This window comes from Arachis duranensis, chromosome 4, assembly GCF_000817695.3.
Source record: "Arachis duranensis cultivar V14167 chromosome 4, aradu.V14167.gnm2.J7QH, whole genome shotgun sequence".
Lineage (NCBI taxonomy): Eukaryota > Viridiplantae > Streptophyta > Magnoliopsida > Fabales > Fabaceae > Arachis > Arachis duranensis.
In genome coordinates, this window is record NC_029775.3 from 82,647,799 (window position 1) to 82,667,018 (window position 19,220).

Sequence of the window (19,220 nt, forward strand, 5' to 3'; positions counted from 1 at the left end):
CTAAGAAGGACTTCTCAGTTATGTGAAACTATCAAAGAAGTACTTATTTGTGTCTATATTCGTGGTTATGTGGTGACCATCGAAGATGTTTCATAGATCTATTATTCCACCCTAACAAGTTATCAAAGCTTGGGAAATCATTATTAGCAAAAAATAATGTAGCATGTAAGGCAAAATATTTTACCGTCAACAGAACCATGATCATCAACTAATGCATTCTCATAATTTTCTTAAGCAGCAATTGCTAAAAAATATCAATAATTTTTTTCAGACATCTTAAGAGTAGGAATTACCATAGACGTTTAAGAGATATTTTCTCACACAGTATTAGAAAGAAAAATTATAAATATATAGCATCACTGGTGATAGATATACTAAGAGTGAAACTTAAAATCTCAAATGGATTGAAACCATTAGTTGTTAAACTAAGGTATATGTTACGAGAATCTTTAACAAATTTTGGATACTTTATATCAAATTGCTTCCATGTTCTATTATCTCTCGAATGTCTTAATTTTTATGCGGATAACTTTAGTCAAAATGTTATTATACGAGTCCTATTATTTTAGAAAATATGTATAACTTTCTCAACAGTCGAGTAAGATGGAAGTATCGTCTTAACACGTTTGCGAGTATTAGTTTTTTTTTTCTCGTTATCCTTGATCATAACTCTTGTATTGTTATTATTGTTCTTTTCTACTTTATATCGAAATGTATTATAAAAACGTGAACTTACAAACTAAATAACTCTTATTTAAATAATTCATAATCAATTTTATTCACACTTAAATCTTTCATAGTCACAAATAATTATTTACTCTTAATAGTAATTACTAATATACCCAAACCAAATATGTTTAAGCAACAGCTAGTGCGTGCAATTGTTTGAGTATCTCTATCCAAGTGTAAGATTAAACCAAGTTTCAAGAAATGATCATGTTATTGCCTGTAATTTGAAGCCTAATTACTTGATTTGTAGCTTATATAAACTTTGAGTAGAAGCAAAACAAATAGCAAATTAAGAGAACATTATAATAAGAAAAGTTGAGATCATCAAATTTTAACCATCACATGATTGCTTTTGATTATTCAAAAAGAAAGCATTGCAAATTCCTCCTTTGACTAACACTTGTGAACTGCTTCTTAATTATCCCTAATCCAATTCAATCCCACCCAACCAACCAAACATGACAACCGACCGAACAGTTTCTACTCTCCACATAACAAACCCCAAAGTACACATTCTTTATTTTCCCCTCTCACGTCATCAACACATCAAAAGAATCTCACAATTAAATTTTTTATTTGACAAAAAAAGGGGAAAAATCTTATTGGAGGAGAAAAGCCCAATAATGAATCCAGACCCACAAAGTCAACATTTTGGAAGATCAGACGGTGGTGGTTGGAGCTTCTGGTTGGGCTCAGGTCCATCTAATACTAGCCATGCCATTATCAATCCCCAGCTTGTATGAATGTCTAGGTGACAGTGCATGAACCATACGCCTATTCATCACACGGCAAAGAAAATGAACATGAAATCACATTGAATCAATTATGACATAGCAAATGAGAGAAAAAAAAAAAAAGAAACAACACTGATGTCTATTTCTAATATTTTTAATTTTTTAGAAATACAATAAGCCAAAGACAAATTTTAAACACTATATCTCAGTAAATAATGATATTATACCATTTTCTAGAAATAATCAAATCCAAAATTATATACAAATTAAAAAATAAATTATTAAAATGATACTCAAAAATTTATATCACTGACAAAAAAAATTCTAAAAGCTGTTAACGACAAATAAACTCCTGAAATATTAAAAAATGTAATTAAAAATTAGATATTAAATATATTTAAAAAAAATAGAGATCAAATTTTGATATAAATTTTTACAATTATTATTAGAAAAATAAGATCTTTTCATCCTTAAATTTTAACAAATTATCAAGTGAATTTTTTAAAAAATTTTTTATTGTGAATTATTATATTTATTTAGAGATTAAATTTTGTTATGAATTTTTTTGTATATCGTTTAAATATTTATTTTAATATTATCACAAAAATTTAAATTAAATGAATAAATTATTTGTTAAATATAATTTTTTTGTTATTTAAAAATATAATAATTATTGATTATTTATATCATATTTTTAAATTATTCAAAAATTATTTATTCAATAATATATTTTAATAATATTTTTGTTAGCGGTTGAATTTTTTAGATACGAAATTAGTAGTTGATGCCAAATTAAAAAGCGACAACACTGATGTGAACTAATAACTAATGTACAATGATAATGTCACTCTATCTAGTTCTTTGTTACAGAAAGTGACAATGCCCAATTACGTGTTACATTCGTGAATTTTGGACTAGAGATACGTGTCTTAAATTTGACCTGATTATTATAAGAAAGCATAAAGTGTGCGATTTAATTATTCACTTCCATTAAATGTTGAATCTTGGATTTATGAATATCACTCTACCGCAGCCTTTATCTCGAAGAAACTGGTAAGATTCAATAAAGTAACTAAGTAAGTAACAACTATTGCCTTTTTTAATTTGCTTGAAACAATAAGTTAATTAAGGTTGCAAAGGTATACAGGAATTAAATAGATGCACCTAGCCTTTCCTTCCTTTATTTATTAACAGTGTCATTTTAATTTATTCTTTGTTAAAAAGTGAAAAACAGTAAAAATAATAAAATTTTACTTTCTATTTCCACTTCTTATTTTTACTGTCTTTTTATAAAATTAAAAAAATAAAAAACACTAAAAATAAAAATAAAAAATGCAAACTAAATGCAATTTTAACTTTTTAAAATTTTTAAAACACGAATTGAATTTTTTGATTTATGATTATCTCCGTACTAAATTAAAATACGTCACTTTTTTATAATTGAGAATAATACAACAATAATTTTTATACAAAAAAAAATCAGCCACTAGCTATTCCTGCTCTTGCTCTTATATAAGGACTACAATTTCAAAATGTTCATAAATTTATTGGATAATATAGGAAAATGAAAAATATCACATAAAACTATAAAAGAGATCATAGAGATGCTACTTATGTCAGCATCATTTTAAAGTTTAAGGTGATACCGCAATGTCAATCATTTTTTTCTTGTAATCATAGATTATGACAGACGTTCAAAGTCATTCAACAACCACCAAATATATGTATTATGTAGGCACCTATATCATGCTCAACCTAGAATTTGAAGGTTATAGAATAATATTTTTCTTCACAATTTAAAGTTGATTATAAAGAGGGTTTTACTTTACTATCATCATTATTAATAAACAAATTGTCTTACGATAAACAGTAATTTAAATAACAATATCCTTTACTTATAAATTAAAATTGTAAAAAGTTAATTTATTTATGTAATATAATGAAATTATAATATTTTTTACAAAGAAATTGTGATTTCTCTAGATAAATTGAATAATAAAGAAATCTATATATTGAAAAGTTTTGATTTTAGAGTTACATTATGTATTTATTGAAAAAATTAATTAATCTATGTAGTACTGGTAAACTAAAATAGTATGATTTAGTAATTTACTTTTTATATACAAGCATGATTGATTTCTCTTATTAACAGAGTATAATTTCAAATACATAGACCAGGAGAGTATAAAATGCTGCAGCTAGCGAGCACCTAATTAATGAACACATGCATGCATGCGCACGTGGATTTGATAATACGTGTGATGAAATCATTTTTAAAAAAAAATTAAATTGATAAAAAAAACATGTAAATTATTATATCTTTAATAATTTGTGTAGTACTAGGAAACTAACCGGGGTTATCTGCTTGAAATCGAATTGCAATCCATCCGGCTGCTGGAACTCCAGCAGTGTTCCTCTGAACAGGATCCACAAGATTAAACTTCTCAGGGTCTTTGTTTTCATCATAGTTCCCGAAACCTTGCCCAACAACAAAGAAATCATAGCCATGAAGATGAAGAGGGTGGCTCTCAGCACCAAGAATACTAGTACCCTGCAACACCACCTGTACACTAGTGTTGAAATTCAGAACCACCAACTTCGTATCATTTGTAACCAATGTGTTATTCGGTGGAGTTCCTGTGTAATTGAAAGGGTTGATTGGAACGGAAGGAAAATCTGTCTTGAAAACACCGTTTGATCGTTTTGAATAGTAGGCTTGGATTAAAGACAACGAATGCGGAAGCGCGAAAGAGATGTTGTTTACGGAAGCTGCGAATTTCGTGTTGTTGGTTGGTCCTTGGCATGTTGTGTTCTTAGGGCAAGGACTAGTCCCTAATCCTACAGTGAAGAAGAATTTCTTGTCCACCATTTTAGGTACCTTTGAAGGGAACTTATCATTCCCTAAGCTTTTAAACTTCGCGGTGAATTTTGTAACGAAATCTGTTGCGTTTATTGGCGGAAGTGTTGGTTGAAGAAGGGGGAGGTTTTGAGGAGTGGGTTTGTGAGAAGGGTGGGTGTATTGGAGGATGGCGCCGGCAGTGGAGTTGTCGAAGGTGCCGCTGCCGGTGAAATAGGGCCTAACAGCCATGAGGAAAGTGGCGTTGGGGGATTTGGGTTTGGTCTTTAGGAGAACGTTTGTGGTTTGGCCTGGGGCTATTAGGATTGTGTGTGTTTCAAATGGTTTTGTGTATGAAGCATCTGCTTCAACAACTACGAGTGTGTGATTTGCTATGCTGAAGAAGAGTTCTTCGTTGAGTGCAGCGTTGATTATCCTTAGAAGATATGTTTTTCCGGCCTTCACCTTTAGCTTTAATGTATCTGCATACAAATAAAACTACATGATTATGGATTTATTAATTTGTGATAATATATCAAAATGAAGAATCACGGTCTAAGTTTTGTTATTTGATAATTGATCCTATCGAATAAATTTTTATTCATAACAAATTTTATTAATTCAACTGTAAAATTATGTCATATATTATCTTAATAATTAAAAAAATACAATGTACATATAAAAAATTAGACACTAAATTAATTAATTATTATATATTTATGTATAAAAATATATAATTTAATTTATTTTATATATTCTCTTTATAATAGGTTTGAATGAAAGAATTGAACCTGACAATTGACAAGTTTGTTGTGGTTAATTATTAAACATTGTACTTCAGTTAAAATGAGAAGGCAAAAAGCAAAAGATCTAAATATTTAGCGAAGTCATCATTGATCCACTGCGGCTAAAATGCCATGTCAATTCCACGCTCTATCTTTTCAACTTCAAATTAACTTTAATTATTTAATTTTCAAATTGCACCTTTTAATTTCATTTTTTGTTTGGTTATACCTTTATTAGAGGAACAATTATAGAAAGGCCCCGGAAGACCATTGATGGTGTAAGCATCTGAAACATTGGGTCCCCCTCCTGTTTGAAGGGCCTGACTTATAACTGCTTCTGGGTCAACGTTGAACCATTCCCCTGAAGTCCCACAACTTTGCCAGTTAGTTAATAATTATATTCTTTACCAAAAAAAATAAAATCATTATATTACACGACAATAAAAAAATAATGTAAATTTAAACTAGATTTTGAATTCTTGATACATTAATTAATTTAATATATCATAAAAAAAGTGACGTTTATTTTAAAATCCTCCATTTTAAATAAATATCACTTCGACTTTTTGATATATTTAAAAATTAATGTATATAAATTTAAGATAGTTCTAAATTCAGATACCTTAATTTTTAATGTATTATAAAATAAAAGCGACATTTAGTTTAAAATAGAGGGAGTTGGTTAGAATATATGATTTTTCAAATAATAGATATAAAATACATATAAATAATACCGAAAATGATAGGGATTTCTTTATGTGGTTTCTCAAACGGATAAGGGACTTTATGCTTAGGGAGGATTATGATGGGTCCATAAATGGTGGCTCTAAGCCATGAAATGTGAGCATGCCAAAGAAGGGTTCCCCTTTGGCCAGTAATGGTAAAATTGTATGTGTAGGACTGATTGCTTTGTATGGGACACTGTGTCACATATGCTGGTCCATCTGCCCAACCACTTGTTATCTGCCGAATCCCATGCCTGCAAAATTAAACTCGTGTGTAATTATAGTTTTAAATTACAGTTATAATTATGAGTGCAGTTGTACTTATGCTCTAATTATTCTAATTTGTGAATAAATCATATATATGTAATGGTGGCAGTTAGAGTCATTATGATATTATTACAAATAATGTAATGGGCATCATTCCAGTTCACAATAGCAATATTAGAAGAGTCGCAACTATTGTCTTAATTAATCAGCAATTTGGGTTGGCTTCAAAATAAACAATGAGAACAAAAAGCAAACATACCAATGAATGGTTACATTGTTGGAGACATGGTTAACCACCTTAACCAACACCCTATCACCTTCCCTTGCCACTAATGGTGGTCCTGGGAATTTGCCATTCACACTCAGAATAGGCCTTGTGTGGCACAATCTTGTGACGTTCAAATACTCAATCTTAACATGGAAAAGGGTAGCATAAAAAATTAGTATGGTGTATGCAGTGATGAATAAAATAATGCAATTGATAGAAAGAACTAATAAACTTTCAGAAGCTAAGCATGAGTTTGTTAAATATTGTACATTGAATGTATAGTGCCTTGTTATGCCAACTGCAAACTCAGAAAATAAAGTTACAACCCAAAAACCAAAGACAAGAACTCTCCTAGATGCAAATGATGGGAGGTGGAGAAAGTCCATTATGCAATTTCTTGTGTATGTGTTTTATGGTTGAGATGACTGAGCTCACTTCCGACTTCATATATATAGAGAGGATATTCCAAAAATAACGAGACACTTTAATTTAATCTTTGTTATTTTATTTTATTTTTTTGTTTTGTGGTGGTAATGTCTGGTGGACATAACTTTAGGTCTAGCTGAATTTTAGAGTGGATGTGAAGTAATAATTTTGAGGTGCATGCCATCTAGTACATACTTAAGATTTTTGATATCACAATGACTCTTATAACATTGGATGAGTGAATACACGGTCTTGTCTCCAAAAACAGTATATAACATAAAAAGTTTGCTTTTAGTGTAAAGACTAAAGTGCTTAACGTGGATGCACTTGGAGTGCACCGTCCTTGTACAATAACTTAATACCGTTCATTTTGATTTTAGTGAGAATAAAAATAGTCGTTAAAAAATATTTTATTGACAATTTAATATTAGTCATTTTATATTTTATATTTAAAAAATTTTAATGACAATGGTATAATTATACAATTATACAATTGTCAATAAAAATATTTTTAATAGTCATAAAAAATATATAATTACTATTATAATATATAATAATAACAATAAATATATAATTGTTGTAAAAACATAAATTAAATAAGTTTTATAATAATTATTATATGGTGAATTCTATCAAACTCTATAAATTAAAAAGTAAGTTACTCTTTATGACATGTCTTTTTATTATTAAATGAAATGAATTGATTTATCATGATTAATTTTAATAACTTTTAATCTAGTATAAATTTTGTTAATTTAATTAATTAATCATGATGTAACTTTTTTTCAAAATATAAAAATTGTTAAAAAAATTAATTTTGTAATTTTTTTTAAATTATACATTTATTAATCAATTTCAATCACAAAATATAAAAAATTTCGAAAGAGAAAGAATAAATAAAAAAATTCAAGAGGCACACAAAATTTAAAATTTTCAAAATTTTTTCTTTTGTTTTTTTAAATTTTTTTGAAAAAAATAATAAAATATAAAATAAAACCTCTCTAATCATTTTTAGTTATAGTATAACTTTTCTTAATTTAACCGAAATTTTATTAACCTATGCCTCTTGAATTTTTTTATTTATTCTTTATCTTTTGAGATTTTTTATTTGCGATTGAAATTGATTAATAAATATATAATTTGAGAAAAAATAAAAAAGTATAAAATTAAATTTTTTAATAATTTTTATAATTTACAAAAAAAAATTATATCATGGTTAATTAATTAAATTAATAAAATTTAGGTTAAATTAAAGTTAAAGTTAATCATGATAAGTCAATTAATTTTATTTCAGTTAATAATAAGAAGATATATCACAAAGAGTAATTTATCCTCTAATTTAAAGAGAGTTAGATAGTATTCACCTATATATATTATTATCACTAAAAATTTATCACTAAAAATAATTTTTATTGTAGTGTGATAAATTATGAAAGTGTATATATCATAATAAAAAAAATAGAAAAACAGAAGATGATGATAAAAGAGAAGAAGAAGAAGTAACAGAAGATGAGGAGAAAGAAGAAGAATTTTAAATTATGTAGAACTTATCAGAATAAAAATACACCAAAATTTATTAATACATACACATAATTTTTTTAGCTTTTACACCAAAACTTTGCTACAAAAATACAAAAATGTCTTCTTTAATGCTGTATTTTGTTATTCAACTTTTTTTTCTTATTTTTTATTTCTTTTAGTTGAATTAATATAGCTTTATCCTTTTGCTAGTAATTTGTAGCATTATGTATTTTTTTTTTTGTTTGATATTTTTGTTTTTATTCTTGTTAAGAGTGTAAAACAAGAAGAAACTTGAGATGGTAAAATAAGAAGAAAAGATAAATAAGAAAAAAAAGAAGATGACAATGAAAAAGAAGCAGCAATAGAAGATGAAGAGGAGGAAGATGAAGAATTTTAATTTATATAAAAGTTATCAAAATAAAAATACACCAAAATTTTTTTTAACAAAAATACATAAATTTCTTAGTTTTTATATCGAGACTTTGTTACAAAAGCAAAAAATGTCTTTTTAATGCTGCATTTTCGTTCTTTTTTTAATTTTTTTAGTTAAATGAATGTAGGTTCATTGTTTTTATTCTTGTTAAGAGAGTAAAACAAGAAGAAACTTAAAAAGATAAAACAAGAAGAAAACGATGCGTAAGAAAAAAAAAATGATGACGATGAAAACGAAGAAGTAGTTGCAAGATCTAGAGTAATTTATTATGGCCTAACGCAAGTAGTTATGGAATGAATAACACTTTAGTACTGCGATATCTCATTAGCAAGTTAATGTGCAGAAATAATCGGATAAATTTTGTTCATTTTGGTCAGGTTGTAAATAATATTCTCCCTCACCTTGAAGAAGGAAGGGTTGGACCCCTCATCGTTGTGCTGAATTTTGAATTAAGCAGAACTTATCAGAATAAAATATACCAAAATTTCTTAACAAATATATATAAATTTTTTAATTTTTACACCGAAATTATTTAATGATTGTGACACACAAACTTAATTCGAAAACAAGCACATAAACAAAACTGAATCATGAATAAAAGCACATAAATTAATTTTATTTGGATCAGACAATGTCATTAATATGACAAAAATTCAACGATAACGATAAAGAAAATGACGATGACCAGGGACGGATTCAGAAAGTTAAGTATGAAGGGGCCGAATTTTAGATAATTTTTTTTTCATTTCATAAAAATAATTAACATATAGTTATTAGAGTTATTTTTTCAAAAAATTTATCAAATATATATATAATTATAAATTTTTTCACAATTTTATTTTTAATATGATAGTTACATAAAAAATATAACAATATCAATAGTACACTATAAAATTATAAAATACCAATAATTTATAGCGTGCTTAGTTAAAAATGATCACATATCTTATTAATTAAAATTAATTATTTTAAAAAATTTAAAAAATTTGAAAATAAATTATAAATTATTAATTATTTAAAAGACATAAATTAAAACATAAATCTATCATATAATAAAAAATAATACATATGAAAATATTAAATTATATAATATTTTTATTTTTTTAAATACATATCTCATATATAAATATAGTTTCTAAAAATTTTGGGGGGGCCGAGGTCACTACTCGTCCCCCTCTAGGTCCATCATTGACAATAACGATAACAATAATGACGATGATGATGATGATAGAGAAGGACGAGGAGGAAAATGAATGAAAAGAAGAAATCACGTGAAAACATGGAAGAGAAGGAGGAGAAGGTAGTGATAGTCGTGGTGACGATAACAATGAAAAAGAAAAAAGAATAAAAAAGAAGAAGAAAAAATAATAATCGAAATGATAGTAAGAAGAAGAAAAAGAAGAAGCATAATTTGAAAAACAGTAAAGAAAAAGAAGAAGTAGTTGCGTGATTCAAAAAGCGATTATAACAAATTTAAGTAGTCTTGGTTAAATATTTTATTTGGAGTTAAATTTGGTTAGACTTTATTAAGTTTTTTATTTTGATGTTGAGATTTATTCTTAGAAGTGTACACGTTAAAGTAGTGGATTACCTTTTAAAATTGGATTAACACTAAATCAATTTAAATTTAAAACTACCCACTAATTTTAGCGTCTTTACTTTTCAATTTTTTTATTCTAAGTTCAGTTACTAATATTACGTCACGGTTACTTAACATCTTTAAAAAGTTTTATTTGATATACAACAATTGTTTAAAATCAATATATAACAATTGTTCAAAATAAATTTGACTATACTAATTTAAATAATAATAAATTATACTAATTTTATCTTTTAAATCGATCCAAATTATATTATAAAAAATATTTTTTTATCTCGTTTACACTATAAACGAGATATATTTTTTTATAAACTCTTTATATTTTGTTTGTAAACAAAATCTAATCGATTAAAATCTTATCGTCTACAACGTAACCGACATACAATCATATACTTATTTTATTTATACTATACATAAAATATATAATATAATTTAAAATATAAAATTACTTTCTAAATTACATATGTTATTAAATAAAATATTTAATTTATATATTTACATAAAAAATCTGGTCAAAAATATATGTTACACTATTTTATTCGGTTTTACGTGAGTTTTACTAAGCTATGAATTAATTTTTTACTTTTTAGAAAACATAAAATGGCACCAGTATTTTGACTATAGAATTTTTTTAAATTTAATTTAAAAAATGTCATTGACCATTTTATTAAAAAATACTTTTTTTTTTAAATTTAACAATACTAAATGGCATTGTCGTTTTGTCTTTTATTTTTTTTTCAATTTTAAAAAATAAAAAACGACATCGCTGTTTCGTTATTTAAATAAATAAAAAAAATTAAAATTATGACATTCTTATATTTCGGTATACATGATGAATTATTTTAGGAGATAATATTCTTCTGAATTCAATATTAAAAAAATATTATTCTTTCTACATTTCGAGTTCTACTTACACTTAACGTCTTTTCACCGAAAAAAAAAAAAAGAAAAAAATTACACCCAACGTCGTCGAAATTCCTTGTACCTTGAGCTTAAGCTTATATGTGTGTATATATGTTGCCTTTAATCTTAATTTTCTCATCTTGTGCTTCGTCAAGTTCAATTCCTCAAAAAGGCGGGTCACATCAGTTTATTTCAACTTTACAATTTGTATTTAATTTATGTATTTATTTGGTTAACTGTGTGGCCTTTTTGTTTTTAAGTTATAACAAGGTTTTAAAAAATATCAGATTGACTGATTGAATTAATCCGATCGAAAACTACCAACGATTCAATTTTAATTTGATGGTTAAAACTATCACTGTAAAAATCATCTTAAAATTATTGAATTGATTGAGAATCGATCAGTCAAACCGAATCAGAATCTGGTTAATTTTTAATTTTCAACCAAAAAATAAATAAAAAAAACCTTTCTTTCTATCTCTCACACCACGCATCTCTTTTCTTCTCTAAAAAAAACCTAGCTTCCAATATTGCTCTCTTCTTTAAGCTGTGTCACCGCCACCATCGTGATCTGCACCGCCACCATTTGCATTGCGCCCATAGTTGTCGACACACGTCTGCTGGCCATGCTTTCTTGTCAGTTTTGAGCTTCCATGTCTGTGTTAAGCTTCCGCTGCCTATGTATCACCGTGCTTTCGCCGTTGTCCTCCCTCTTCGTTGCTTCATCGAGCTTGTCTCAAGCTCTCGTTTCTGCTCCAGTCCGCTGTTATTGCCATGCTTTGGCCTCTGTTTTGGTCGAGCTTCTACCGTTGTTCAACCCTTATTTGAGCTCTTTCTCCGACACGTGTTCGAGGCTTCGAGCTCCCACATCATTTGTTCAAGTTTCAAAACGTGTGAAGTGATTTCTTTTTCTTGTTCTTTTTTGTATTTGGATTGCTGCCTCTTCTTTTTTGCTATTGTTACTGGGTTTTAATTATTTTAAATGTTGTTGTGGTGCTGATTATTGTTATTGTTAATTTGGTAATTTATAAAATTGTTGTTGAGGTGCTGTTCTACGACTCTGTGATTGTTAGATTGCTGTATTTTTGTCCAATTATTAATTTGAATAATTATTTTGATCTTACTTGATGTTTTTGATCATGTTAATTTGGTAATTTGAAAAATTGTTATTGATGTGCTATTTTTTGACTCTATGATTGTTAGGTTATTGTATTTTTGTCCAATTATCAATTTAAATAATTATTCTGATTTGAGTTTATTTTTCTAATCTTGCTAATTTGTTAATTTGATAAATTATTGTTCTTATGGTGCTGTTTTGATTTTCTAATTCACAAAAAAATATTGAATACCGTTGGATTTACTATTAGAATTAGCGTCAGACGTTAGTAGTGGATTTACCGATAGATTTACCGGCAGATATGACAATAAATTCGTCGAATAAAAAGGTTACTGTTGGTACACGAAATTGTGATCTCAATGGTGCCAACAACTTGGTACGCACAATTGTAATATCACTCTTTTTCACAACTTCGCACAACTAACCAGCAAGTGCACTGGGTCGTCCAAGTAATAAACCTTACGTGAGTAAGGGTCGATCCTACGGAGATTGTCGGCTTGAAGCAAGCTATGGTCATCTGGTGAATCTCAGTCAGGCGGATTCTAATAGTTATAATAATTTTTCAATATAAAGATAAATAAAACGTAGAATAAAGATAGAGATACTTATGTAAATCATTGGTGGGAATTTCAGATAAGTGTATGGAGATGCTTTATCCCTCTTGAATCTCTGCTTTCCTACTGCTTTCATCCAATCATTCTTACTCCTTTCCATGGCAAGCTGTATGTTGGGTTTCACCGTTGTCAATGGCTACCTCCCGTCCTTTCAGTGAAAATGATCCAAATGCGCTGTCACAGCACGACTAATCATCTGTCGGTTCTCGATCATGTTGGAATAGAATTCAGGATTCTTGTGCGTCTGTCACTATGCCCAACACTCGCGAGTATGAAGCTCGTCACAGTCATCCCATCTCAGATCCTACTCAGAATACCACAGACAAGGTTTAGACTTTTCGGATCTTAGGAATGGCCGCCAATAATTCTAGCTTATACCACGAAGACTTTGATCTCACGGAATGGGAGGCTCGGTTGTCAGGCGAGGCAACCATGCGTCGTGGGTCAGGAATCCAAGAGATACACACTCTAATTTTCGCAGGTAGAACGGAAGTGGTTGTCAGGCACGCGTTCATAAGTGATAATAGTGATGAGTGTCACGGATCATCACATTCATCAGGTTGAAGTGCGAATGAATATCTTAGAATAAGAATAAGCGTGAATTGAATAGAAGAACAATAGTACTTTGCATTAATACTCGAGGTATAGCAGAGCTCCACACCTTAATCTATGGTGTGTAGAAACTCCACCGTTGAAAATACATAAGAACAAGGTCTAGGCATGGCCGAATGGCCAGCCTCCCCAAATAGCCTGTGAATACAAAAATAGGGAATCAGACTAAAATGGTCAAAAAGAGACCCCTAATACAATAGTAAAAAGTTCTATTTATACTAAACTAGTTACTAGGGTTTACAGAAATAAGTCTAAGTGCAGAAATCCACTTTTGGGGCCCACTTTGGTGTGTGCTTGGGCTGAGCTTGAGCTTTACACGTGCAGAGGCTTCTCTTGGGGTTAAACGCCAAGTTGTAACATGTTTTTGGCGTTTAACTCTGGTTTGTGACGTGTTTCTAGCGTTTTACTCCATAATGCAGCATGGAACTGGCGTAGAACGCCAGTTTGCATCATCTAAACTCGAATAAAGTATAAACTATTATATATTGCTGGAAAGGCTTGGATGTCTACTTTCCAACGCAATTGAGAGCGCACCATTTGGAGTTCTGTAGCTCTAGAAAATCCATTTCGAGTGCAGGAAGGTCAGAATCCAACAACATCTGTAGTCCTTTTTCAGCCTCCTCTTAGATTTTTGCTCAGGTCCCTCAATTTCAGCCAGAAAATACCTGAAATCACAGAAAAACACACAAACTTATAGTAAAGTCCAGAAATGTGAATTTTGCATAAAAACTAATAAAAACATCCATAAAAGTAGCTAGATCCTACTAAAAACTACCTAAAAACAATGCCAAAAAGCGTATAAATTATCTGCTCATCACAACACCAAACTTAAATTGTTGCTTGTCCCCAAGCAACTGAAAATCAAATAGGATAAAAAGAAGAGAATATACTATAAATCTCAAAATATCAATGAATATTAGTTCTAATTAGATGAGCGGGACTTGTAGCTTTTTGCTTCTGAACAGTTTTGGCATCTCACTTTATCCTTAGAAGTTTAGAATGATTGGCATCCATAGGAACTCAGAGTTCAGATGGTGTTATTGATTCTCCTAGTTAAGTATGTTGATTCTTGAACACAGCTACTTTTATGAGTCTTGGCCGTGGCCCTAAGCACTTTGTTTTCAGTATTTCCACCGGATACATAAATGCCACAGACATATGATTGGGTGAACCTTTTCAGATTGTGACTCAGCTTTGCTAAAGTCCCCAGTTAGAGGTGTCCAGAGCTCTTAAGCACACTCTTTTTACTTTGGATCACGACTTTAACCACTCAGTCTCAAGCTTTTCACTTGGACCTTCATGCCACAAGCACATGGTTAGGGACAGCTTGATTTAGCCGCTTAGGCCTGGATTTTATTTCCTTGGGCCCTTCTATCCATTGATGCTCAAAGCCTTGAATCCTTTTTACCCTTGCCTTTTGGTTTTAAGGGCTATTGGCTTTTTCTGCTTGCTTTTTCTTTTTCTTTCTCTTTTTTTTACGCCAAAAGAATTTTTTTTTCACAAGCTTCTTCTTTTTCACTGCTTTTTCTTGCTTCAAGAATCAATTTCATGATTTTTCAGATTTTTAATAATATTTCTCTTTGTTCATCATTCTTTCAAGAGCCAACAATTTTAACATTCATAAACAACAAGATAAAAAATATGCACTGTTCAAGCATTCATTCAGAAAATAAAAAGTATTATCACCACATCAGTATAATTAAACCAATTTCAAGGATGAATTTGAAACTCATGTACTTCTTGTTATTTTGTATTAAAAACATTTTTTCATTTAAGAAAGGTGAAGGATTCATGGAATTATTCATAGCCTTAAGACATAGTTACTAAATACTAATGATCATGTAGTAAAGACTCAAAACATAGACAAACATATAGCATAAAATCGAAAAACAGAGAGATAAGAACAAGGAAGTTAAGGAATGAGTCCACCTTAGTGAGGATGGCGCCTTCTTCTTGAAGGACCAATGGTGTTCTTGAGCTCCTCTATGTCTCTTTCTTGCCTTTGTTGCTCCTCCCTCATAGCTCTTTGATCTTCTCTAATCTCATTGAGAATGATGGAGTGCTCTTGGTGTTCTACCCTTAATTGGTTCATGTTATGACTCAATCCTTCTAGAGAAGTGTTGAGTTGTTCCCAATAGTTGTTTGGAGGAAAATGTATCCCTTGAGGCATCTCAGGGATTTCTTGATGATGAGCTTCCTCATGCGTCTCTTGAGATCCATGAATGGGCTCTCTTATTTGCTCCATCCTCTTCTTAGTAATGGGCTTGTCCTCTTCAATGAGGATGTCTCCTTCTATGACAACTCCAGTTAAGTTGCATAGATGGAAAATGAGATGAGGAAAAGCTAGCCTTGCCAAGGTGGAGGGCTTTTCGGCCACCTTGTAGGGTTCTAGAGGGATGGCTTCATGAACTTCTACTTCCTCTCCGATCATGATGCTATGGATCATGATGGCCCGATCCACAGTTACTTCGGATCGGTTGCTAGTGGGGATGATGGAGCGTTGGATGAACTCCAACCATCCTCTAGCCACAGGCTTAAGGTCCAGTCTTCTCAGTTGAACCGGCTTGCCTTTTGAGTCTCTTTTCCATTGAGCTCCTTCCACACATATGTCCATGAGGACTTGGTCAAACCTTTGATCAAAGTTGACCCTTCTAGTGTAGGGGCGTGCGTCTTCTTGCATCATAGGCAAGTTGAACGGCAACCTTACGTTCTCTGGACAGAAATCTAAGAATTTCCCCCGAACTATTGTAAGCCAATTCTTTGGGTTTGGGTTCATGCTTTGATCATGGTTCCTAGTGATCCATGCGTTTGCATAGAACTCTTGAACCATTAAGATTCTGATTTGTTGAATGGGATTGGAGAGAACTTCCCATCCTCTTCTTATAATCTCTTGTCGGATCTCCGGATATTCGCCCTTTTTGAGCTTAAAAGGGACCTCAGGGATCACCTTTTTCTTGGTCACAACTTCATAGAAGTGGTCTTGATGGGCTTTTGAGATGAATCTCTCCATCTCCCATGACTCAGAGGTGGAAGCTATTGCCTTCCCTTTCCTCTTTCATGAGGTTTCTCTGGCCTTAGGTGCCATCAATGGTTATGAAAAAATAAAAAAGCTATGCTTTTACCACACCAAACTTAGAATATTGCTCGCCCTCGAGCAAAAGAAGAAATAATAGAAGAAAAAGAAGATATGGAGGAGAGGGAGAGATGCGTGGGTTTCGGCCAAGGGTGAGAAGAGAGGGTAGTGTTGTGTGAAAATAAAGAAGGATGGAGGGGTTTATATAGTGGAGGGAGAGGGGTGTATGTTCGGTCATTTAGGGTGGGTTTGGGTGGGAGAGAGATTTTGAATTTGAAGGTAGGTGGGGTTTATGGGGAAGAGTGGATGGATGTGATTGGTTAAGGGGTAATGGGGAAGAGAGATTGAGGTGATTGGTGAAGGGTATAGTGTTATTGGACTGTGTGAAGAAGAGAGAAGTGGGATAGATGGGGATCCTGTGGGGTCCACAGATCCTGAGGTGATCCTATGGGGTCCATAGATCTTGAGGTGTCAATGATTTCTCATCCCTGCACCTTTTAGACGTGTAAAATGCCCTCTGTATGCAATCCTGGCGTTTAACGCTAGATTGGTGCTTGTTTCTGGCGTTAAACACCCAGATGTAGCTTGTTTCTGGCGTTTAACACCAGCCTGATACTTGTTTCTAGCGTTAAACGCCAGCTTGGTGCTTGTTTCTGGCGTTAAACTCTAGACAGATGCTTGTTTCTAGCGTTTAAATGCCAGACAGCTCTTCCTCCAGGGTGTGCTTTTTCTTCTGCTGTTTTTGATTCTGTTTTTAATTTTTGTAATTATTTTGTGACTCCACATGATCATAAACCTAATAAAATATAAAAGAACAATAGAAATATAGATAAATAAAAATTGGGTTGCCTCCCAATAAGCACTTCTTTAATGTCAATAGCTTGACAGTGAGCTCTCATGGAGCTTCATCATGTTCAGAGCATTGTTGTGACCTCCCAACACCAAACTTAGAGTTTGAATGTGGGGGTTCAACACCAAACTTAGTGTTTGGTTGTGGCCTCCCAACACCAAACTTAGAGTTTGATTATGGGGGCTTTGTTTAACTCTGTATTGAGAGAAGCTTTTCATGCTTCCTCTCCATGGTTGCAGAGGAAGATCCTTGAGCTTTAAACACAAGGTAGTCCCCATTCAATTGAAGGACTAGCTCTCCTCTGTCAATATCAATCACAGCTCCTGTTGTGGCTAGAAAGGGTCTTCCAAGGATGATGCATTCATCCTCATCCTTCCTAGTGTCTAAGATTATGAAATCAGCAGGGATGTAAAGGCCTTTAACCTTCACTAACACGTCCTCTACCAATCCATAAGCTTGTTTTATTGACTTGTCTGCCATCTCTAATAAGATTCTTGCAACTTGTACCTCAAAGATTCCCAGTTTCTCTATTACAGAGAGTGGCATAAGATTTATACCTGAGCCCAGGTCACACAGACCCTTCTCAAAGGTCATGGTGCCTATGGTACAGGGTATTAAGAATTTACCAGGATCTTGTTTCTTTTAGGTAGAGTTTGCTGAACCCATGTATTTAGTTCACTAATGAGCAAGGGAGGTTCATCTTCCCAAGTCTCATTACCAAACAACTTGGTATTCAGCTTCATGATGGCTCATAGATATTGAGCAACTTACTCTTCAGTTACATCTTCATCCTCTTTAGAGGAAGAATAGTTCTCAGAGCTCATGAATGGCAGAAAAAAGTTTAATGGAATCTCTATGGTCTCTATACGAGCCTCAGATTCCTTTAGGTCCTCACTAGGGAACTCCTTTCTGTCTGGGGGACGTCCCATGAGGTCTTCCCTTCCTCCTTGGATTCGGCCATTTTGATATTATCAATGGCCTTGCACTCTCTTTTTGGATTCTCTTCTGTATTGCTTGGGAGAGTACTAGGAGGAGTTTCAGTGATTTTCTTACTCAGCTGACCCACTTGTGCCTCCAAATTTCTAATGGAGGACCTTGTTTCATTCATAAAACTTAAAGTGGCCTTAGATAGATTAGAGACTATGTTTGCTAAGCTAGAGGGGCTCTGCTCAGAATTCTCTGTCTGTTGCTGAGAAGATGATGGAAAAGGCTTGCTATTGCTAAGCCTGTTTCTTCCGCTATTATTAAAGCCTTGTTGAGGCTTTTGTTGATCCTTCCATGAGAAATTTGGATGATTTCTGCATGAGGGATTATAGGTGTTTCCATAGGCTTCACCTATATAATTCACCTCTGCCATTGCAGGGTTCTCAGGATCATAAGCTTCTTCTTCAGAAGATGCCTCTTTAGTACTATTGGATGCATTTTACAATCCATTTAGACTTTGAGAAATCATGTTGACTTGCTGAGTCAACATTTTGTTCTGAGCCAATATGGCATTCAGAGCATCAATTTCAAGAACTCCCTTCCTCTGAGGCATCCCATTACTCACAAGATTCCTCTCAGAGGTGTACATGAATTGGTTATTTGCAACCATGTCAATGAGTTCTTGAGCTTCTACAGGCATTTTCTTTAGGTGAATGGATCCACCTGTAGAATGGTCCAGTGACATCTTAGAGAATTCAGATAGACCATCATAAAATATATCCAAAATGGTCCACTCTGAAAGC

At 31.7% G+C, this 19,220-nt stretch overlaps 1 protein-coding gene across 1 annotated transcript; it reads right to left on the minus strand.

The window, feature by feature from the left end:
- Positions 1–1,055: 1,055 nt before the first annotated feature.
- LOC107484776 (laccase-2) lies at positions 1,056–6,749 on the minus strand. Its single transcript, XM_016105310.3, has 6 exons — positions 6,614–6,749; positions 6,336–6,487; positions 5,819–6,063; positions 5,314–5,445; positions 3,816–4,781; positions 1,056–1,503 (listed from the first exon to the last, which is right to left on the minus strand). The coding sequence occupies exons 1-6, from the start codon at positions 6,728–6,730 to the stop codon at positions 1,373–1,375; spliced, it is 1,743 nt and encodes a 580-aa protein (XP_015960796.1). The 5' UTR covers positions 6,731–6,749; the 3' UTR covers positions 1,056–1,372.
- Between the last annotated feature and the right edge of the window lie 12,471 nt (positions 6,750–19,220).